The 22,269-nt window shown below is 36.6% G+C and overlaps 1 protein-coding gene across 1 annotated transcript in view; it reads left to right on the plus strand.

Moving 5' to 3' along the window:
* Positions 1-22,269, plus strand: part of Tenm1 (teneurin transmembrane protein 1) — an 836,340-nt gene that overhangs the window by 662,774 nt on the left and 151,297 nt on the right. The window contains exon 17 of the mRNA XM_057759068.1: positions 8,128-8,344. Coding sequence (XP_057615051.1) covers positions 8,128-8,344 — 217 coding nt within the window. The remainder of the gene's footprint in view (positions 1-8,127; positions 8,345-22,269) is intronic.

Below are 22,269 nucleotides of genomic sequence, written 5' to 3' on the forward strand. Positions count from 1 at the left end.
TAATTGATAGAGATTTACTATCTGATGTGTTGACTGAAGGGTTATATTCACAAAATATGTTCACAGCCTATGCATTTGTAATTTCTGGACCAATTAAAGTCAAGCAAAATAAGTCTCCTGACTTTATCAAGTAATAAAAATAATGGAATATTTAATTATCAAGCCTCTTTATGTCTTCAAGGTCACACCAAGAGAGCCAAAAATGTTTAATGAATGGATCAATTAAACATTAATGAATTATTGAATTATCAGTTCTCAATGTCTATGTAATATGCGGGTGCAAAAAAACATAGACGATTTTACTGAATGTGTATTGACCTCTGCACATTCCTTAAAACTCTGTATCTATATGCAAATTGAAAATCAAAGGCCTGATAAGAGCTGAGCATAGCTTATAATTGTCTCCTTAGGGACTAAGGTTAGAAAGCTCCATGAGAGTTTCAATTACCATTTTTCTTTTAGTGGGACTAAGATAATATTGATGACAAATATAGATTGGCCTTTACATTAAGATAGAAAGAGAGATTGAATAACCACTAAAAGTGACTAGGATTTTAAACCCATAATTCTATTTCTAAATGTTTACAATGAATACATTCAAGGTCCTTCATTAGGTGATTTCAGCTTTCCAGATTCTCCAAAGGGCAGAATTCATTTAGCTGACTATGACTAATGATTAGAATCGTTCTTTGTATATTTGTATGTGCTTTAATTAAATCAAAAAGTGTCAATTGAACATTCCTGAAAAAAGTAATACTAATTTCTATAATGCAATTCTTAAGAAATCTTCCAATCAAAGCCACATGGCTTCCTAGCAGTTGTTTCAAGAAGCTGCTATCTGATTACTCCATATTCCACCTGATACTTAAAACTGTTTGGGATTTTTTTCTTGCATCTTAATCACCATTGAATATTCATTAGAACCACTGATACATCCTGCAGTTTTGACTTTAGTTACACTCTGATCTCAATGCATTGTAACTCTTAGTAAGTCATTGGGCTTCATTGAATATGTAGGTGACACAGCTTCCCTGTAAGCTAGCTAAGAAGTCCTTGCAGAGTGAAAGCTGAGAACAAATAACCTTTGGATTTTTTTCCCTAATATTCAAAAAAAAGAAAGAAAAGTCTCTTAATTATAAGTACTGATTACTATAAAAGTCACAACTCTGTTGAATACTGTGACCACAAGTATCCCTTTAAGCCCTTAGATTCCTGCGTATATATGCAGGAAAAACAATGTCATTTACAAGCCCGGGGAGAGTGGAATGAGCATTGTATTAGATTTATCCAAACAGCAAAAACAAATAGTGAGTGGAACTATCATCAATAAAGTCTATTTCAAAGCTATCATTTAAAAAAAAAAAAGCAGTTAAGAATAGACAGATCAACACAATCAAATAAAAGACAAGGAACATTCTTAGGTACAAATTTAAATTAAATCAGCACCAAAAAGTCCGTGTGAACGAGCTGGAGACATAGCTCAATCAAGTGCTTGCCATACCTGCGTCCGATCTCCAGTACCCATGCAAAAGCTTAAAGGCCTAGAGTAGGGACATCCACCTGAAATCTGTTGGGGAAGTAGAGAAAGGGCCATCCTTAGGACTTGCTAGCCAGCTAGCCTAGTCAAATTGCTCTATAAACTCCAGGTTCAATGACGGACCTTGTCTCAGAAAACAACGAAAAAAGAGGAGGCCCAATAAAATGACTCAGCACATAAAGTTTCTTGCCACAGAAGCCTGAGGACCTGTGTTCAATCTCCAAATGCCCAGAACCAATGTAAGGTGGAAGGAAGAGAACCAGGGTCACTAAATCGTCCTCTGACCTCCACATTAACAGTGTAGCATGAATGTCCCCACACATACATCATATGTAGACAAGCATGCACAAATACATACACATGTCTCAGAAAACCCAAAAAAAGGCTTAAGTCCTTAATATTGACATTTATTTGTTTGTTTGTTTGTTTGTTTGTTTATAGGCAGTGTTCTCTCTGCCTGTACACTTACAGGCCAGAAGAAGACATCAGATCTCATTGCAGATGATTGTGAGCCATCATGTGGGTATTGGGAATTGAACTTAGGTTGTCTGGAAGAGCAACCAGTGCTCTTTACCATTAAGCCAACTCTCCAACCCCTCAATGTTTTCTTTTTATTTATTTGTTTATTTTTTGGAGCTCACAGAGATCCTCCTGCCTCTGCCTCCTGAGTGCTGCAATTAAAGGTGTGTGCCACCACCACCTGGCTCACTCTACTTTAAAGGAAAGGAAGTAGTATATGATATTGCAAAAAGATTGTGGCAGAATATTAAAAATGTAGAAAAAAGGATGTCTAATCACAACAGCCGCTTTTCTCGGATTTTTAAAAAATTTCTCCATTTGTCCCAACTTCTCTGGTAGAAAGTGTTCTAGTGGTCTATGTTCATATTTGTTGGAAAAATCAGTTAGTTCATTGCCTAAAAGAGAAAGATTTTCTAGGAATTGTTCTTCATAACAACTTACCATTAAAACTAGTAACTATTTACAAGGTCTTTTATAGTCATGTTTCTATTTTATAGAAAATATCACCACAGGTGAGTTATGAACACATACACACACATGAATCAATGAACTTCATGTTTTTACTATCACCAGCATGCTTCTGTTTTTAGTAAGTAATAAAAGACAAGGAGCCATGAGTTGACACCATTTGCTCTTTTTAAGGGCCTCCCATTTTGTTTGACAATTTGGTTGTAGACAAAAGATGCAACACCAAAGAGATAGTCCTAGTAATTCTTTTTTACTATTCCTCCCCATTTCTGAACAACTCATTAATTCAATGACCATTGTCTGGTTGTGAGAACCTAGAGTGCATATGCTTCCAGATGGAATTGAAAGGAGGAAAATCTAAACTTATAACTGTAGTTTAGAAGATCAGTGGCTGGGTCTAACCCACTACCTACTAAGGCAGCTATTTGATATCCATCTATGTAGTTTACAGTGTTGAAATGAATATTACTTGAAATAAAATAATTTAATTAAGGTAATGTGTGAAAACCCCATTAACATATATTTAGTTGCAGTAAGTGGGGTTTTGTTAATGTCTAGCTAAATTTATAGTTGTCCTAGAAGTAGGACAATTTTGAGCATTGACAGATCTTCTATTCTATCACCATGAAAAAGTTAAACTTCAATCCAGCCTCTATGCAAGTGATAACAAATTCTTAAATCAATAAAATGCAATGAATGAAAAGTTCCTGTCATATTAATATAGTGTCTTCCAACTCACCATTGCATAGGGTCCAATCTATTCAGAGTTTGTTCCTAATTGAACACATTCCAATGAACTGATTTGATGAACAGTATTAAGGCTATTTCAATAAGACTGAGGCTGAACAGTTTAAACTATGAATGTAAACCATTTGCACACACCTCTAAGACTCTATGGCTAGATATTTTGAAGTCGTTATATTCCAGACCTTGGCATAATAATAAGTAACATTTATCAGCTACTAGTTACAAACTAGACAATGTGAAAATTCTTAATATTTAACTTTCCAAATTTACTGGACTTCAAATGGCATAAAAAACAAAGTAATAATTTTAAAAATCTTGATTTTATTTGTACTTAAGATACTTTGACCATTATCAAGGCTACAAACATATCTAACACGCCAAAAGTCACCTTCTATATCTTTGTGGTTTTTAAGATCTACCATGTTATGAAATTTTGAGTCCATAATACTATATTATTGTATACATGAGACGGTTCATCATCTATAACTTTATAACATTGAATGAATGACTCCACATAACCCCATCTCACACCTTCTGGAAAATGTTCTTATGTCATTTACTTTTATAAGTTTGATTGCATTCTTCAAATAAGAGCAATCATGAAGTATTTATTCTTTCCTGCTAACTTCAGTATAATATCATCTCGTCTATGTCCATACTACTCTGAAAGCATCCAATGTTGTATTTAGAATCATTACAACATATCAACCTTGCAACCCCTTATTGGAAGGCATTGTTACCCACAACTTATAGGAAAAGAACCTGAGAGTCCAGGAGTAGAATTGCTTAGTCAAGAGTCATAGATTGTAAGTGCCAAAGTATGCTTTGGAATCAATGTTGTTTGAGGTTTTGGGGGGGTTTTTTTGTTGTTTTTTTTTTTTAACCTTAATTGATTCAAGTGCTCTAAATACCTATGTATAGTCAGGGACTTAGAAATCCCACAGACTCTGAGAATTCTGGTAATATTTACTGCTTAGATAGGGATATTAAACTAAGATTTCTAAACAGAACACAATATGTTAATACGACTCTCACATACCGTATAGCAATGGAATCACATTTAGCCTCTTTTCCTCTAATTGTAAAATGAACCTGAGAATATCTATGTAAAAATGTGCTGCAGAGGTTAGCTAAAATGATACATTTAGAAGCACATAATACTTAAAAAATATTAACTAGTTCACACAAAGTTGAAAATTATTTGGGAAACCCTACCAAAGCTGTTTGTTTCTGCTAAAACAATGGTATGGGTATTATGAGTAAGTTCATTCAAGATTTAGGCCAACAGGACTTTCTCTTTTTTTTTTTTTTTAAATATTTATTTATTTATTATGTATACAATATTCTGTTTGTGTGTATGCCTGCAGGCCAGAAGAGGGCACCAGACCCCTTTACAGATGGTTGTGAGCCACCATGTGGTTGCTGGGAATTGAACTCAGGACCTTTGGAAGAGCAGGCAATTCTCTTAACCTCTGAGCCATCTCTCCAGCCCAGGACTTTCTCTTATATTGTTCATATCTCCTTTTCTAGTCTCTTTTTCAGTCAAAGGCACACATCTGATAGGCAAACATTTACTACTGATTACTTGATCACATAGAAACAAACAGTATACTTGGTTTTCATTAGCATGAATTGAGTCAATTTGAAATAGACCCAGATTGGTTAGCAAACCTAGGGTCAATGAATACTATGTTTAGTCTCCCAAAACAATGTAAGCTCTCTCTCTCTCTCTCTCTTTTTTTTTTTGCTCTCTTTTATTTTTATTCCGTTAAAAAAAGCAATTTCTGAAAATAAAATCAGCTAACATATGATATGTTCTTACCTGACACTCTGAGCTTGGCTGTCAGTAGGGTGCCACAGCTTCCATTTCAGAACAATAAAAGAACTGTTAATAGCCAAAAGAAAAACACACACACATCCAGTGTGACTGTCATTTGCACTTCTTTGTAACAGTCTAGACATACTGTTTGGGGTGTTATCCAATGTGATAATTGGTAAGTAGATTTTTACCCGTGTGCAGGGTTTGCCTGCAAATTATAATTCAGGGTTTCATGCCATTGCTGGCCTGCTTTCCTGTTACCTTTCAAAATTCAACAGTGTCTTGCTATTATTTTCAGAAAGAAAATCTCATAGGGTCAGCTCTATATATAATAGGCAATTACCAAATATAAGAGATTCCTTAAATTCTGCATCACATATCTAGACGAAAACGTAATACCCAATTTTGAATTAATGTTTAGTTTCAGAATCCAGTTTTGAAGATTACTATGACATTTGTATTTATTTAAAATCAGTTTATTTTCCATAATAAATCTGAATCATAGTTTATAGGATGAAATCTGTCAACATCCAAAACTATTATTAGTGCATTTGTTAATACCAAATACAATCCTAGGTGCTTCCATGTACATTATGCCAATAATAAAAGAGCACTATTCAATAAGAATGTAAGATAAAGATGAATTTGCATTTGACTCTCATATTTTTCATTGTCTGGAATATAGGACACCAATAGCAAACATTAGAAAAACTCTTTTAATACATCTGATATTGTTGCCAAGTTCTCCACACATTCAGATGTTGAATTCGCAGAAGAGTAAAGAGATAATATGCTAATAAGCAACTGAGAACATCTTATCGGAGAAAGAGGTAGTAATGTCATCGAAAATCCAGGGACTATCGGCTAATATATTTTTGCTGAATGATGAAAGAGGAAGGGGACTTATTTTTGAAATGAAACCTTATGTAAACGTTAGTCATAAGTGTAAAAGAGATGTGTTCGTGGACATACAGAAAGAAAGCATGGTCAAAAGTCGACTAAACAGGGAAAACAACAAAAAAGCAAACTTCATTTTAAAACAAAGTACTATCTATGGTACAGGGAATTTGAAAAGGCCACATGTAGGGGAAAATATCTTCCTAGGTGCCCCAAGGCTACTCTTCCAAATTTCTATTCTCTCCGTGTTGCTCACTTTCATTGCCCCCAGCTATGGTACATCCTCCTGTAGCTCAAATGGAGCATCTAAGTGAGGGAGGGGAGCAAGCAAAAATTGCTGCAGGAAACCAGTGCCTGTAACTCTTTTTTCACTCTCTCCCTTTTTTTAGTCATTTAACATAACAACCATAGTTCTGCCTCCCTCCTCTCCTCCTGCTTCTCCCACCTTCTCCCCACCCCCTATCTACTCCTCAGAGAGGGTAAGGCCTTCCATGGGGAGTCTACTAAGCCTGGCATATCAAGTTGAGAAAGCACCAAGTCCCTCTCCACTGTATCAAGGCTGAGCAAGGTATCCCGCCATAGCGAATGGACTCTACAAAAACAGTTCATACGCCACGGATAAATCCTGGTCCCACCGCCAAAGGGGCCACAAACTGCCCTGTCACTCACAGGCAGAGGGCCTAGTTTGATCCCTTGCAGGCTCCCCAGCTGTCTGTCCAGGGTCCATGAGCTCCCAATAGCTCGGATCAACTGTCTCTGTGGGTTTCCCCGTCACGATCTTTTTGTTCCCCCACCATTACCTCGTATAATCCCTCCTCCTTCCCTTCTACTGGACTCCAGGAGCACAGACCAGTGCTTGTAACTTTCATCATGAGTCTTAAGGAACCCCTGATCCACCTGAACGCCTCTGTTCCACTGCGAGCTAAGATTAGTGTCTTTATATTTACCCTTGTTAAACAACTCAATTAGAGCCACTTGCCTGCTCTAAGGACCTTGGAAGGACTTTAAATTTTTTGCTTATTGGTTATGGAGTGAAGTGTCCATCTGCTCAGTTAATCACTGCAACCACACTTCTTTTCGTTGATTAGAACTCTCTTAGAGTTCTTCTCATATTTCACTGGTTTAAGTGTCAGCTGTTTAAACACCTATTTTATCCCACTAAATCCAGAATCCCTAGGGGGAAAGGGGTCATTTTCTTTCATTACCTCCCAATCAACGAACAAAGCATTTTATACCTTTTACATTCTAAATAGTCAGTGTCCCCGCCCTTCCCGCTTCCATAAGTCTTATGTCCTTCGTGGCTCCTTTTCCAAAGAGTGAAACTTTCTTTTAAATGGCTCTTTTTTTCCTTCATACAAGTGGATTCAGGAGTTCAAGGCAAATGATGAAGGCCCCAAAAGGGAGAGAAAGTGACTAAGTTGATACATACTAGATTTCGTAATAACTGCATAAATTCTCATTGCTTGTATAAATTCTTAAAATAAAATAAAAGGATAATTTGCTACTTTACTAGGCTTCAGAATCACCCATATTAAGTGAGTGCAGTCTTGGGACAAAGAGAAATTCCAGTTCAGTGGGTAGAATTCAGGTACGTGGATACTTAACATGCTCCACAGTTAACTGGCTGCACATTTGAAAATCACTGTCCTACATACTTTATCACGACAAAAATCTCAACCTCTATTTTAAGAATTATCAATACACAGTCATGTTAAAATGATTTTTAAATGCAAATAAAATCAGGTTGTCAGGTACTAGTTAATTGTGTATTCCCCGACAGAACTTTTTAAAAAGACATAGTTATCATTCCTACTGAGTGTTCTCATTGAAGTATTCCGAACTATACCTAACAGAATACTTTGACCGAAAGCTACATTGAAGTTATATATAGTCTCCAGTTAACAAATACTAGAGAATTCCAAACTGGAAGATTCATGAACGAAATAGTTGGAATTTCTCCAGAGTGCCCTAAAAACTCAGTGAGTAGCAAATTCCTGAGAAACGTGCAAATGTAACAGGCTCTAATCTCAAAACAAGACTGGTGAACATTACATTTACTGTCTTTCTCCATTTTGCATATTTTTGACTATATTGTTTTCCTGGAAGGGAAATACCGCTATTGATTTGTTTTGTCTTCCAGATGGTTTGACTGATTGTGTGGACCCAGATTGCTGTCAACAAAGCAACTGTTATGTAAGCCCACTCTGTCAGGGCTCACCAGACCCTCTTGACCTCATTCAACAAAGCCAGCCCCTCTTCTCTCAGCACACTTCAAGACTCTTCTATGATCGAATCAAATTTCTTATTGGCAAGGACAGCACTCATGTCATCCCTCAAGAGGTCTCATTTGACAGCAGGTATATAGAAATTTATTTTGTCCTTACTAAAAGTGTTCATGATTTTCCTTCAGAAAAAAAAAAAAAGAAAGAAAATTGTCTTCTAAGGATCTAGTGGTTTCTCATCCCTTCCCACAATAGTGATATCTTTCTTCAGACTTCTATTAAATGCCTACAGTGTTACCAATTTGTTTCTAAATGCCAACTGGTCAGATTCTATAACATAGAAGTTATAGCACATGTCTATGTCTGTATGAAAATGGGTATTTGATGACAAAATGGAAGGATAATTTTCAAACTTACTATGTAACTTCTGGACTCTTTTTGAAAAATCTTGAATTTCAATAGCTAAATTTTAGGTTTGGTTTCATGATGAAAAGTGTTACAAGGTCAAAGGGTTGACTGATTTAATATCTTAATGGGAAATTCAAAATGAGAAATATCTGTCTTCTCAGACGGCTCAAATGTACGAATTACCTCTAAAGATCTGACAAGGTCCAATCCATTTAAATCAATTCACTTCTTTAAAGTATGATAACCACTGAATACCAATGAACAAATCCTTATTATTAATAACAAACTTTGATAGTTAGTGCTAGGTATAGGTGATCTGTAATTTAAGATCTCAAAAATGTCCTCCTTGGAACAGGAAAGATGGTTAGGTGATTTAACAGCACTTAATGCTCTTTCGGATGATCCAAGTTCAGCTCCCAGAACCCACATACTGCTTCACCACTATAGGTAACTCCAGTTTTTAGGAGATTCAACACCACTTTCTGACCTCTGCAGGCTCCTATATACGCTTTGTGCACAAACATACACTCGGGCACATAATACACACACACACACACACACACATAAATACCACAACCCAAAAGATGCAGTATTTCAACAGTTTGAGACCAGTGACTATCTAAGAAAATTACTAGTCAATGTTAACTTTACACAGTAGAAAGGGGGAAAATAAAGGTGTATGTGGAAACTACTTAATTCCCTTCTCTTCAGTTGAATACTAGAACTCTCATTGAAACCAAAATGCTTTTCTTTATTCTATTACTATGTCGTTCTGCCCTTTTGAGCTTTCAATATAACCCAAAACCAATGCCAATATATATCAAGAAAGGGTTTTTCTTCTAGAGACTCTAGACAAAATTTGTCTTCCACCAAAAGATTCAGTAATCCCCTCTTCGAAACGTTTTATCTTTGAGATGGAAGTAATCAATGGAATTATTTAAATATTGAGGACTTATTCTAGAACACAAAAGGACAGAAAAAATTGAAGGCAGTCATTACCTCCATGTTCCTAGCTAAGGTAGAGGGACAGTCAACTCTACAGTTTTCTCCATGTTCCTAGTTAAGGTAGCTTTCTTCATATTTGAGGAGAAATCAGGACCAAAGAAGGGAGAGATTGAGAGGAAAAAAATAACCTTCATGACTTGAGATGTGTTGAATAACATGTTGAATTCAATAAGGAAGAAAGTCAAGACCTGAGAGAGACAGCAGACAAGTCTTTGTGACCCAGAGCAGGGCACTTGAGCAATAAACTTAAAAAAGTCAAGACAAACAAATCCCTGTGGTTCAGTTTTGAGCTTCAGCAGTGCTTGCTAGGCGTTCACACAGTGAAGAAAACTATTACTTTGGGTGGTTAATGCCCTTGTCCTCCTCCTGGTTTGATTGAGTTTTCCCATTCTTTCGTAAAATGCTCCAAGTTATCATTTGACTCTGCAAGTCACATTAAAATTCAAAACAATGGGTCTCCATCCAGAGGTCTCTGCTATTAGAGTCCTAGCTGTCAGGAAAGATGTCCAGGGAGAGTACATGAATACAAACAATCCAACTGTGTTTTCTCTGACAAAAAAAAAAAGCATTCACATTTCCTTGGTTTACCTTTGGGCAAAATAAATTCATTTTTGTTCACATATGTAAATGACAATTACAATCTCTCTGGTACACCCATATAATACTTTTTAGTTTGCAAAGCACCTAAGCACATACTATTTCATTTTGTTTTCACAGTATCCCAGTGAAATGGGCCAATTGTATTTGGTACATTTTATATATGAGGAAACTGAGATTCAAAGAGACTAAATCACCCAGACAGCAAGTTTGTATTGTAGCAATCCCTGTAAACTTTCCATTACACCACTGCTGCCCCATTCCCACTTATCCTTAAATTTTTCTGGTGACATGAACCAAATTTATCTTGGATAAATGACATAAGAAACTTTGAAACCAAGAAGTTCTTAAAAAAAACTTCAGTTAATAATATTTTAATAGCATAAGTTATAAACTTTTAATCAGTACTAATGAAGTACTTCTTTGAAGATGAACACAATTGAATGTCATGAAATGGCCATTTTGCTATATGGCTACTACTATCTTGTACTGATTGTGTGTCTGACCTCTGCTAGCCTTTGATCTGTGTTATTTCATCTAATTCTCATAAAATTGTTCATGGGATGATTCCTGAAAAGATTCATTTTTAAATGAGGGAATTGGGGTGTTAAGGAAGTGATTTCAACAAAGTCATAATGAGTGTCAGACCCTATATTTGAAGCCATGCACACTCGTCCCGAAAGTCTGATCTTTACATCACTGCACTGAGCCACAGTGACTTGAATAAAAAAACTGGAGCATGTGACTGTAGTGTAATTCATGACTCTTACACAACCTTGACCGTAGACTAACTTCTCTCAAATAAATAGAAGATATATGTAGATGCCATAATTCACCAAATCACATTTTTTGATGTTTTTGTTTGTTTGGTTTTGGGTTTTTTGCCTTTACCACATAGCTGAGCGACATCTGGGTAGACAGGTAAAGAAAGCAAAAATTGGAAACTTGGGGGTGGGATGGGATGGGGGTAAGGGGAGACGAGGAGAAAAAAGTGAGAAGGGGGGATGGGGAGAGCTTGGGGGAATGGGATGGTTGGGATATAAGAAGGGTGGATACAGGAGCAGAGAAGTATATATATTAATTAAGGGAGCCATTTTAGGGTTGGCAAGAGACTTGACTCTAGAGGGGTTCCCAGGTGTCCATGGAGATGTCCCCAGTTAGTTCCTTGGGCAGCTGAGCAGAGGTAACCTGAAATGGCCCTATCCTATAGCCATACTGATGAATATCTTGCATATCACCATAGAACCTTCATCTGGCGATGGATGGAGATAGAGACAGAGACCCACATTGGAGCACTGGACTGAGCTCCTAAGGTTCAAATGAGGAGCAGAAGGAGGGAGAACATGAGCAAGGAAGTCAGGATCGTGAGGGGTGTGCCCACCCACTGAGACGGTGGGGCTGATCTATTGGGAGTTTTTTTCTTTTTTCAATCTACTCCAAACATGACTACAAAGTAAACCACATAATCTACATGCCCTGTATTACTTATTACTTTTTAATAATGTAAATAGGTGAACAGAAGCATTATTGATCTTTAGTGTCTAAGCATTTAATCACTATTAATAATGTAAAAGGTTTTTATAAATATGTAAAAACAAGAGTACATTAAACTAAATGACAGCAGTAATTTGCAAAGCCAGACATTTCACTCACCATCGCTAATGGAGAACTGCATTTAAAAACAACATCTTACCAGGGTTACTGCAACCACTGACAGTAAGTCTGGCCAAACTCATTTATCTACTTAGTAACTATGAGAAGTTGATTCCCACATTACTCTTTGTCATGTCTGTATGAGATGTTGTTCAAAATTATGCCACGGATGCATTTTGTTTAGCCTGACATTTATGAAGAGACCAAATATAAAAGTTTGATAATAAAATTCTTCTAGAAAATTCACAAAGCTAAGCACTGTCAGGCACACAGTTACATCATAGGCGGTCTGGAGCTGAGGGACAGCGGTTCCTCAAGATGGAACATACAATGGCTGTCTAACGCATCGCTGTTTCCATCATACCTAGGTCATTTACCAATTTTCTAGTGACATGTGTTTCTCTGTTGGCATTTGAGGTTTTCAACTCTGATCTATGAAATTTCTGTGGCTTTCCTTGAAAAGATTTGATGACTATGTAGCTGGGGCTGATCACTTTCTCCAATTGTCTTTATATATTGGTTATCATTTTACTTAATTTCTGAACTTTTATTTTGGAGAAAAGATAAAAATGAAACAGAAACCAAGCAGTGGTAATGCATACTTTAATCCAAGCACTCGGGTGGTAGAGACAGGCAGACCTCTGAGTTTGAGGCCAACCTGGTCTACAGAGTGAGTTCCAGGACAGTGAAGGCATCACAGAAAAACACTGTCTCAAAATGCTCCAAAAAACAGAGAAAGATAAAAATCACATTAACAGAAGAAACAATATTCCTAACCATTAGTTTTCTGAGTGCCTATGTATACTTCATGGCTAAACTAATATATACTTTTCCTTTAAGATTAAGCTAATAAGCTGGGCAGTGGTGGCACACACCTTTAATCCCAGCACTCGGGAGGTAGAGGCAGGCGGATCTCTGTGAGTTCGAGGCCAGCCTGGTCTACAAGAGCTAGTTCCAAAAAGCTACGGAGAAACCCTGTCTTGAAAATCCAAAAAAAAAAAAAGATTAAGCTAATAAACTCATATAAGAAGGGGTACCCTGATTTATGGTGTCTTATGTACCACCAAACATGATGTCAAATACCTCAGGTCCCTCCAAAATGACAAAAGGTCTACTTTTATGATGAGACTATATTATTATATTTCTCACCTAGCATAATTTTCAAATACAGTTTTAAAATCTGAAAGTTTTGCCTAGCAGATACCTCAGCAGTTTAAAGCACTTTGCAGTGTGAGCCTGGTGACCTGAATTTCATCTCTGACACCCATACAAAAATCCAGATGGAGTTACTTGTGTCTGTAATCCTAGCACATCTGTGGCCAGAAGCTTGTGTACACAGAACAGAAGCAGACAGTAGAGAAACCCTGACCCCCCAAAAAGCGGAAAGACAGAACCAACATCCAAAATGTTGTCCTCTGACCTCCATACATGTGCTGTGGCAAATGCTCATACCTATCTATCTATAACACACACACCCGCAGCACACATGCATGCACACACTAAATAAATCTATAAAATGTTAAAAAATTAAAACTCTAAAATCTCACAGCAGTGCTGCTGAACATAATTACAGAGGCCTCTTATAATATCTACATGTAACTGAAAGATTCTAGAACTGGATCAAACTTAGTACATCATTAAGCACGTGATACTCATAATGAACTACAAAGCAAAATGAAGTTAAACAAGATGATAGGTTTCCTCTACTTCTGTTAATGGAACAATGGCTGCATTGTGGTTTGTTATTTGGTTCATACTGGGATGTATGCTACTGCATATTGTTATCTCCGATTTATAACATTCCTTAATCAAGTTCTACAAGGATAAGGGTCAAGTCAGATTTCCCCTTTCCACATTTTGAATTATCTATTGCTTTCTGGCAAACTGCTTCAGGTAATGGATTAAAGTGTTTTCTTCTTATTATCTCACAGGTCTATGGGTTAGAAATTCAGATATGATATGGCCAAGATACCTTTTCTCTGTTCCATTATGTGTGGGGCCTCAGAATGCATCAAATAGCTGGAGGTTGAAACAGTAGGACAACAATTGGGAATCTTTCTGTGTACCTTCAGAATTTCTATAAGCTATTTGAATTTCCTAATAGCATGGTGAATAACCAGCTTTGTGTTTGTTACAATTCTTATATTGTGCCTCTGCCCTATAAGAATGTCTGTCCCAAAAGACAGAAATGGGAGATGCCAGTCTCTTAATGAATGGGCATAGAAATTTTCCAAATGTCATTTGTGTCATACGCTACTGGACAAAGCCATAAAATAGCTCACCCAAATTCAAAAGGGAGGGCATGGGTCCCACTTTTTGATGAGTGAAATATGAAAGAATACTTAACTTTCTTTTATCTACCATGACATGTTCCCATATCCTAATATATTGCCTCACATAAAGCAAGTTCAAAATTTAGCATTTCCTTGAGTGGCTTAGCTGCAATGATTTTCCTTTTGAAACAGAATCTCACATAGCCAATGGTGTCTCAAACTCCTGATGCCTTGGTCTGGACCTAGTGATTTCTGGTTTTAAATGTATGCACCTCTATGCCTGACCTAGTTGCAGTGATCTTGAAATATAGGTGTTCTTTTCACATTTACCAATGAAATCAACCAATATTGGTTGCATAGAATGCACAGATATTATTAGGTAATTAAGTAAAATAATTCTCGAATGTAAAACCAGCCTAAAGGTAAGATTCCAAATCTCCAAACAACACAGAAGCAAAACTCATAAAAGATGAAGTGATTATGTAGCAGTACTAAAGTAATCACTCATTTTTATCTTATAATATCTTCCACCACTGTCACAGCCTGCCAATAATTGACATCATTCATAACTGTGTACAAGCATCAATAATTCTTTCTACCTTCAGTGGGCTAGATAATCAAGATTTAGTGCCAAGAAAAAAGTTAGAAAATAAGGAACAACATCAAGTAGTTCAGAGGAATACTGCTGTTAAGTACTCATTTTAGCATGAATTCTTTTCTTCTGACTCATTAGAAAACAAAAGAAGTACCCCCCAAAGAATTTAACATCCTTAAACAGGAAATTCCTGCACTCTTCTTACCCAAGCTGTCTTCCTCTTTTACTGTATCCCATTCAATAATAAAAGCTCGATTAGTCATGATACCTGGTAATAGCCATAATTACTTACCATATCTTATTTAATAAAACATGCTTTTCTGCACTTGCTGAGCTGAAGATATATGCCATTTGAAATCCTATTAATGGCAAAACAAGTTATTGACTGAAGACTGAGGTTAAAGGAAGGTTGCAAGAAGATGAACACTGTAAGCAAAGTTGCCAGTGTGAAAGGAGACTGAAACCTAACAGTAACCACATATATACTCATTATTTTTAAGTATATGTTTTATGAAAACTAGTATTTTCAGAGTAACATATGACTTCATTCTTCTTCAGAAGGAGATAGCAATGATATCACATTCCTCTGACATTCTTTTTTTTTCTTTTTTTTTCTCTGACATTCTTAATACAAAGCAATATCCTGATAATGATACATTTTTTAAGACTGGCAAAGCTTTGTGTTTGCTCATTCCTTCTACAAATATTTCTTCAGAAACTATTCTGCACCAAAAATTGTATAGATGGGCGTAAACATAAATAAGACAGTCCTTTCAGTTACAGAGTTTGTACTCGAGAGGAAGAAGTAGTCAAATATCAAGATCTAATCATTACACGTTATATATGTGTTAAATATATATAATCGTGTTGTATCCCATAAATACACTAAAATACTATGTTCCATTTAAAATTAAGAAATAATGATCTGGGGATATAGATCCGTGATAAAGTACTTTACTAGCATGTTACAATCCCCAGTTTTTATCCTTGCCTCTACAAAATTGTATCAAATAAATATGTATTTACTTAAAATAATTATACATTGAAATAAGTTTGGTGGATCTGGAATATTAGGTTTTTCAATGAACCTATTGTTCATCAACTCAGTGCTCTCAAGTTCAAGTTATTTGATGGAGGAGACAGGTAACCTAGCTTGCTATAAGACAAGAGGTATCTTAGTAGATACAACAAAGTCATTAAACCATAACAGAAATGAGATTGACCAACAGGTTCTCAGCAATAACACGTGATGGAAGTAATTGGTTCTGCTGAACACAAAGAATTGCTAAAACTGACATAGCCAAGCAACTATTGATGACTTATAAGAAAAATACAAAGAATATTTAGACAGACAGTGGGTTACCTTTATACAAGCAGCTCACCCTTTCTTGGTTAGGGCTCTAAATTTTACTGCAACTTAAAGTTTTTGTACTAAGTAAATGAATTCAAAGAAAAGAATCAGTCATGAAAAAAATTCCATTTACCATAATAAAAAATCCCACTAACTACACTTTGGAGTCATATTATCATGATAGATCCTACAGTTTCTTTCAAGGTAACCTGAATATCAGAGGATTGATAGCCATTTCAGTTGTGATTTATGAACATTACTACATTTACGTGGTTCATTTGTTCATCCAGTGATAGACACTCTTCTAGGCTCTAGACTATAGGGGACAATATCTTTTCAAGCATGGCAAGGAACACAGGCCATAATAAAAAAGAAATTGAGGAAAGAACAAGTACTGTCAAGTGAGATTTAAGTGAAAAAAGTCAGAGACCAAGAATGATCACTTTTGACAGAGTGGTCCAGAGAAGCATCCCTAAGGAGCTAACACTAGAGCAGAGTCTTCACAGTGCATGTCTGTATGTCAGATGATTAGGACATGAATATTTCTTACCACTTGGACTCTTATACAATAGATTTTTACACAAGCTGAGCCTGCTATTCACTTTTAGGTGTCGTTAAAGTAAGATTGTGTGGCATTACGTGCAATGAGAAGTAAAACAAAACTATCTAAAAAAAAGTACTACCTAGTAGTTATTATACAAGGTTTTGCTGATAAATGCTCAAGGGCCCTGCCCAGGAGTACACTGATAAAATCTGAATCCCTCAGACAAACTGAATAGGCTTTACAGAAAGAAAATAAGCTGTAGCCCTCGACTAGTTCATCATTAATGAAGGAAAACTGTACCCAGTCTTCATCAATTAGTTGAACCCAAAAGGAATTCAATGTGTAGCAAACATTTACTGATTTAGAATTATTTTTAAAAAAGAGAAATAAAGAAATTTAGTACTTTATAGGGTTTTTGATGAGATACATTGTTATTACAATATTCAAGCATCCATGTTACCAGTTTTAAGATATATATTCCCAGAATTCCAAAATATAGTTACTTGTAATTTCACTGAAGTACAAATTTGAATCCATATGCCTCCTGCTTAACTTTCTAATGAATTACTTATGAAAGCACTCTATTTGTTAATGGCAAGTTTTCAGATATTTTTTATCTAGGAACATGAAAAGCATCAGACCATGTATGCAACTAGTGGTTGGTAAACACACACACAAAGCAACAATTGCTGAGCAAACTAGTAGGCTAAGAACACAGGTATTGGCATTCTCAAATTTATCACCTGTTCACCTTCATTTCTTTAAATAAAAAAGCACTATTTATGACCTCCCCACATCTGGGAAAGATCTGCCAGTATGCTTGTGCTGGGGGTGTGTGGCTCCTTGTAATTCTGTCTTGACATCTTCCTTTTCCTGAGAAGCCTCATTTGTTTATCTCTGTTGCAGTTGTTGTCCTAAGTGGGAAGGCGGATTGTTGATGGTTGCTAATAAAGCACTTTGATCTCATTTATATGGAAGGTGTTACATGTGCGAAGGCAGGATCTCCTAATTTTCAAAAAGAAAACACATGTTCATGACACATCTAAAAAATTATAAAGTGCTGAGGGTTCCCAGATTTATAGTGCTGACTAGCTACTGAAATCAGCAGTCAACACCTGGAAGTACCAAAAAGAAAAAAAAAAGTGCAAGTTTCACTGCTTTGAGAGTGCTCTTGGACAAGAAAGAATGAAAAGAAATCAGGAGAAGTTTTCAAAATGGTATTTAACTGATTATTATGAAAATAAAAAATTCAAATGTTCTGAGATACGAATTTTTAATTATGAATATCAGTAACTCTATACAACTCATCTGAACACAAAAAAAAAATATTTTATTTTATTTTAGCTGACTGATAAAAATCCAAAGGCTCAAATCTTTATTGCTATGTCCTGGCCAGACTATGTGCTTTTGGTCACTCTCTAGCTGATTCAAGATGTCATTTTGTTGTTAAGAGAAATTAGGTGGAGTATGTCTGGTATAGTACTTGCTTCACAGTAAGTGCTTAGTGTTTTATTTATATAAAATGCATATTTACTATCAGACAATATGAGCAAATAATTTGGAAAGCCCAATTCAAACAAGCCACCATTTTCCCGGGCAATACCATTGATCTAAAATCTCCGTGAGGTGGTAGGAAGGAAGACAAAGAAATGTGATGGCCATTTTACAAAGTTGCTAAATGAAGCCAAAAATAATTTCGTTTCTTAGGAAATTTGCAGTGGCAATTACAAGGAAGACAGAGCTAGAGCATAGCCATGCCTATAGCTAGGCCATGCCATCCTTACAGCAGAAAAAGAATCAATGCCCAGGAGATGCCCAACAAGAAGGGCCTGCCCTATATTTAATGACTCTCCATTATATGAAAGGCAGGTCCACAGAGAAAGATAGAGAGGTTAATGAGGTTAACAAAGCCTCAGAAGGCTGATTACAAAGGTAGACCATTTGAGTAATGTTAGGATAATCAAAATGCAAGCAAACCAGAAACAAAAAAATTAAAATAAGTGCACTTCAGACTATTCAAGACTTACTGCAAGGGCTTACAGGACAAATATTTCAGGATTCAAATTCCAGACCAAAATAATCTTGTGTCTAAATGAAGCAAACTGGCACTTACACAGTACTGAAAATGTAACTGTGTCGTCGGTTTTCTTATTGCTTCAAAACACTTGATCTTTTTCCCATTACTTTGTGGATCTCAGGCATCCAAAGCAAGCCTACTTTTGACAAGCAATTACCAGGGCAGATGGGAAAATAGCCACCCTACCTCAGGGTGAGTGCCCCCATTTTGTTTTACTTGAAACATCACTAGCCATGAGGAAAATAATTCTGCTTAAAAAGCTATCTGCATTTTCCACCGTGCCACCTTTCCCACTGCCATAGAATGTTGATGGACAATACTCCCAGCTGCTTTTAATGTTACCCACTTGGAAAGTATTATTTATTTGGGCAATGTAGTAGGTGTAAGTCATCCTTCTTTATTTAAGCAAAAACTAATGAAATTTTATTGGGCTCTCATATGAACATGCACTGCACTTGCATTTTTTGAACATGAGCATAGGTTTATGCTACAGTATTAAGTGGTTTTGTCATGCTGTATTGACCTAGATAACATATCAAAAACATCATGTATCCTTCTTGAAATATTCCTCCCACTTAAAAAAAAAAAACTGTATTTAAAAAAATCTCAAATGTATTTAAATTAGGAAATATTGAACAGTGATTATACGATAATATATAAATTAGTAATGGGGTAAGCGTGCATAAATTAAGCATTTGAGAAGGTCTAATTCATTCATTTTGCCCAATGGCGCAGATATTGTTTAATTCTCTGAAGCAACCAATTATCAAACAAAATCTCCATGATGAGGATGTTGACTTCTAATAAATGAACTGTAAGGCATCTGTCACATAGGAACTTCAATGTAGTCTCTGAAATCCTTTAAGTGTTGCCATGAGGATATGGCACAAGCACCATACAACTTCAGATTTGAAAAAAATAAAAGCTGAAATTCTATTAATTGTATCTGAGCATGTGCTGTGCACTCCAGGCATCTGGAAAGACATAGAGGAGAAAATCAGATAATTCTTGGCCCCGGTGTGGTTCTCTAATAAGAAAGAGCAAGAGATCTCTAACTGTCTTTCCAGACAGGCTATGACGTGTGCAATGACATGACTGTGAGTGTCATATAATGAGAACGATAGGACAGGAAACATTGGCACTTATCTGGAACCGATGAATTGGGTTAAAACATATTTCTGTTTTATAACCTCTGGTTCTGAAGGTACCCCACAGTTCATGTGATAGTTCACCCATCTTTTGTTGTGACAATTTCAGCGTGACTTCCCAAACGCCAATTGTCACAAACTTTTATCCAGAGGCTTTTATGGAAGAATTAAAACTCAAGGATTTCATAGTAGTAAGATTGTAAATTGTTTATTTTCCTGCCTTGCTATGGTTTGTGCTTTCCGTCTCCTTCCCTAGGAGTTTATACATCTTAATTGGCTGATTAGCTGATAGTCTGCTTTCACTAAAGTTTGGCCTTTACACATGCAGGATCCGCAGCACTCGGGAACTTGTTAAATCTGTAAGCTCTCGGGTCCCACATCAGACTTTACCGAATCAGATAGTCTGTGGACATGCCAACTGAAGTTCAATCTTTCCTTCAACAAACCCTCCAGGGTATTGAGGTATACATCCCATCAAGTTTGAGAATCACTGCCTTATAGGAGCAAAAGATTACCACAGAGGCGTTAGGACTGACATCCCAAATTGTACCCTGAAGACCTTCCTATTTATTTTGAGATGGCAATGAATAATGGAAACATCATGAAATCTTTGTTACAACCACTCAGAGGTATTTATATTCCAATAAGGCCCCAGAAGCAGTGTTTCACCCTGAATGACACAGCTTCCAGCTGCAGGATTTATGCTATGATTAACCCCTGTATAAGATGTGATAAGAATGCTCAAAGCAGGCTTCATTATGCAGTCTGTTTCTGACCCCTGAAGTCTTAAACAAACCGACGATCAATTCAGGAATTTACAGGGCAAAATTCAAACACTTGTGAGCAAAGAAGTCATGTGGCCTCTCCAGCCCTGGCCCTCTCAGTGTTCTTTCTTGTGCACTGTTCAGCTTGTGGAAAGGACTTCGCTCACCTGTTCCTATGGAGCAAGTCCCCTAACCTGTCCACCTACTACTTCATCCCCAGCTAGAAAGGTCCTTGTTTTTGAATGTTATACTTCAAGGCTTGCTTATTATGCTCAGGTTAGCAACAAAAGCAAATAGCTGTAACTTCTCTGGCCCTAAACCTCATTTTCCTTGTGAAAGATTTTAATCAGAAATACAATGCAGTAAATTACATCTTCTTTCAGCAATTCAGTTTTTAACCTTGTTGTTCAAACCAACTTCTGTTCTTGAGGTTAATGTTGTTGCCAGAGGTGTCGAATGAATATTGGAAACTTTACAGAGAAGAAGACAAAAGACAACAAATAAGGACAAAGGAGAATAGAACCAAGGGTTGATTGAAGGCCAGAGATAATTTGACTGCGCCATGAAAATAGCAAATACAAAATGAATTAGACTTTTTGCATCAGAGCTGTCTAACAAGCAGCTTGTTAGTTAAATAAGGCTCTCAGTAAAGTCTGTTCTTCAAATATACCTCCAAACACTTCGAAGATTCACCATTTAGTTAAAGTAAGGAAACAATTCCCTTGGGGTTGCTACCTTAGTATAGTGACAGCAGGCAGGCAGCTTGGAAACAGGCTGTATTCTCCAGAAAACAGGAAAAGAGACATTTGTGAGGGATGATCTTCTCCACATGTGTTTCTAAAGTCACACTGGACATGCCATCTAAGTTCAACTTACCTTGTTCTAAGCAAGCATGGCAAGGAGATGTTCTTGTTAAAGATTTAAGGAAGCAAGGCATCGCATCCATGTCTCTAAAGCAATCCAGCAAAGATGCAAAGCATGCAATTCCTGGCATTGAAAGTACAAAGCACAAAGCACGCACGCGCGCACACACACACACACACACACACACACATGATTGTACTGGGCAGATATCTGCTGGTGCAGAGCCAGCATAGGTACAGTCCAGACCTTATCTTCTATCATCTGACTTAAAGACTCTGAAGATTTCTCTATGATATTGAATGGACAAGGTTTAGGGGGGAACGTGGGTCCTTAAAGGACCTGGATTTGAGGTCAAGCTAGTTTCGAGTTTTATTTTATTCATTTTGCTTTGTTGTGGTACTGAATATTGAAGCCAGAGCCTTATACATGTTACCACTGATGTATACCCTCATCTTGTTTAGATATTTTTATTTTTAAATAAGACCACACTGTATTGACAAGGCTGATCTTAAACTCAATATGTAGCCCAAACAGGTCTTGTATGTTGTGATCTCCTGGCCTCAGCCTCCTGAGTAGCTGGGATTAGAGGCCTGTGTTAACAGGCCGACCCTGAAGGGAATTTTGATATGACAAGCTTAATGTACCAAGGGCAAGTGGTTCTGTCTATATTAGATACAATTGGAGAAATCCGGGTACTCTCTGGGATACAAAATGTGGTGATACCACAATGGGAATAAACAAATGTACACAAAATAGCATTGGGCTTATCAAAGGTATGTCA

The sequence above is a fragment of the Chionomys nivalis genome, chromosome X (assembly GCF_950005125.1).
Source record: "Chionomys nivalis chromosome X, mChiNiv1.1, whole genome shotgun sequence".
Classification (NCBI taxonomy): Eukaryota; Metazoa; Chordata; class Mammalia; order Rodentia; family Cricetidae; genus Chionomys; species Chionomys nivalis.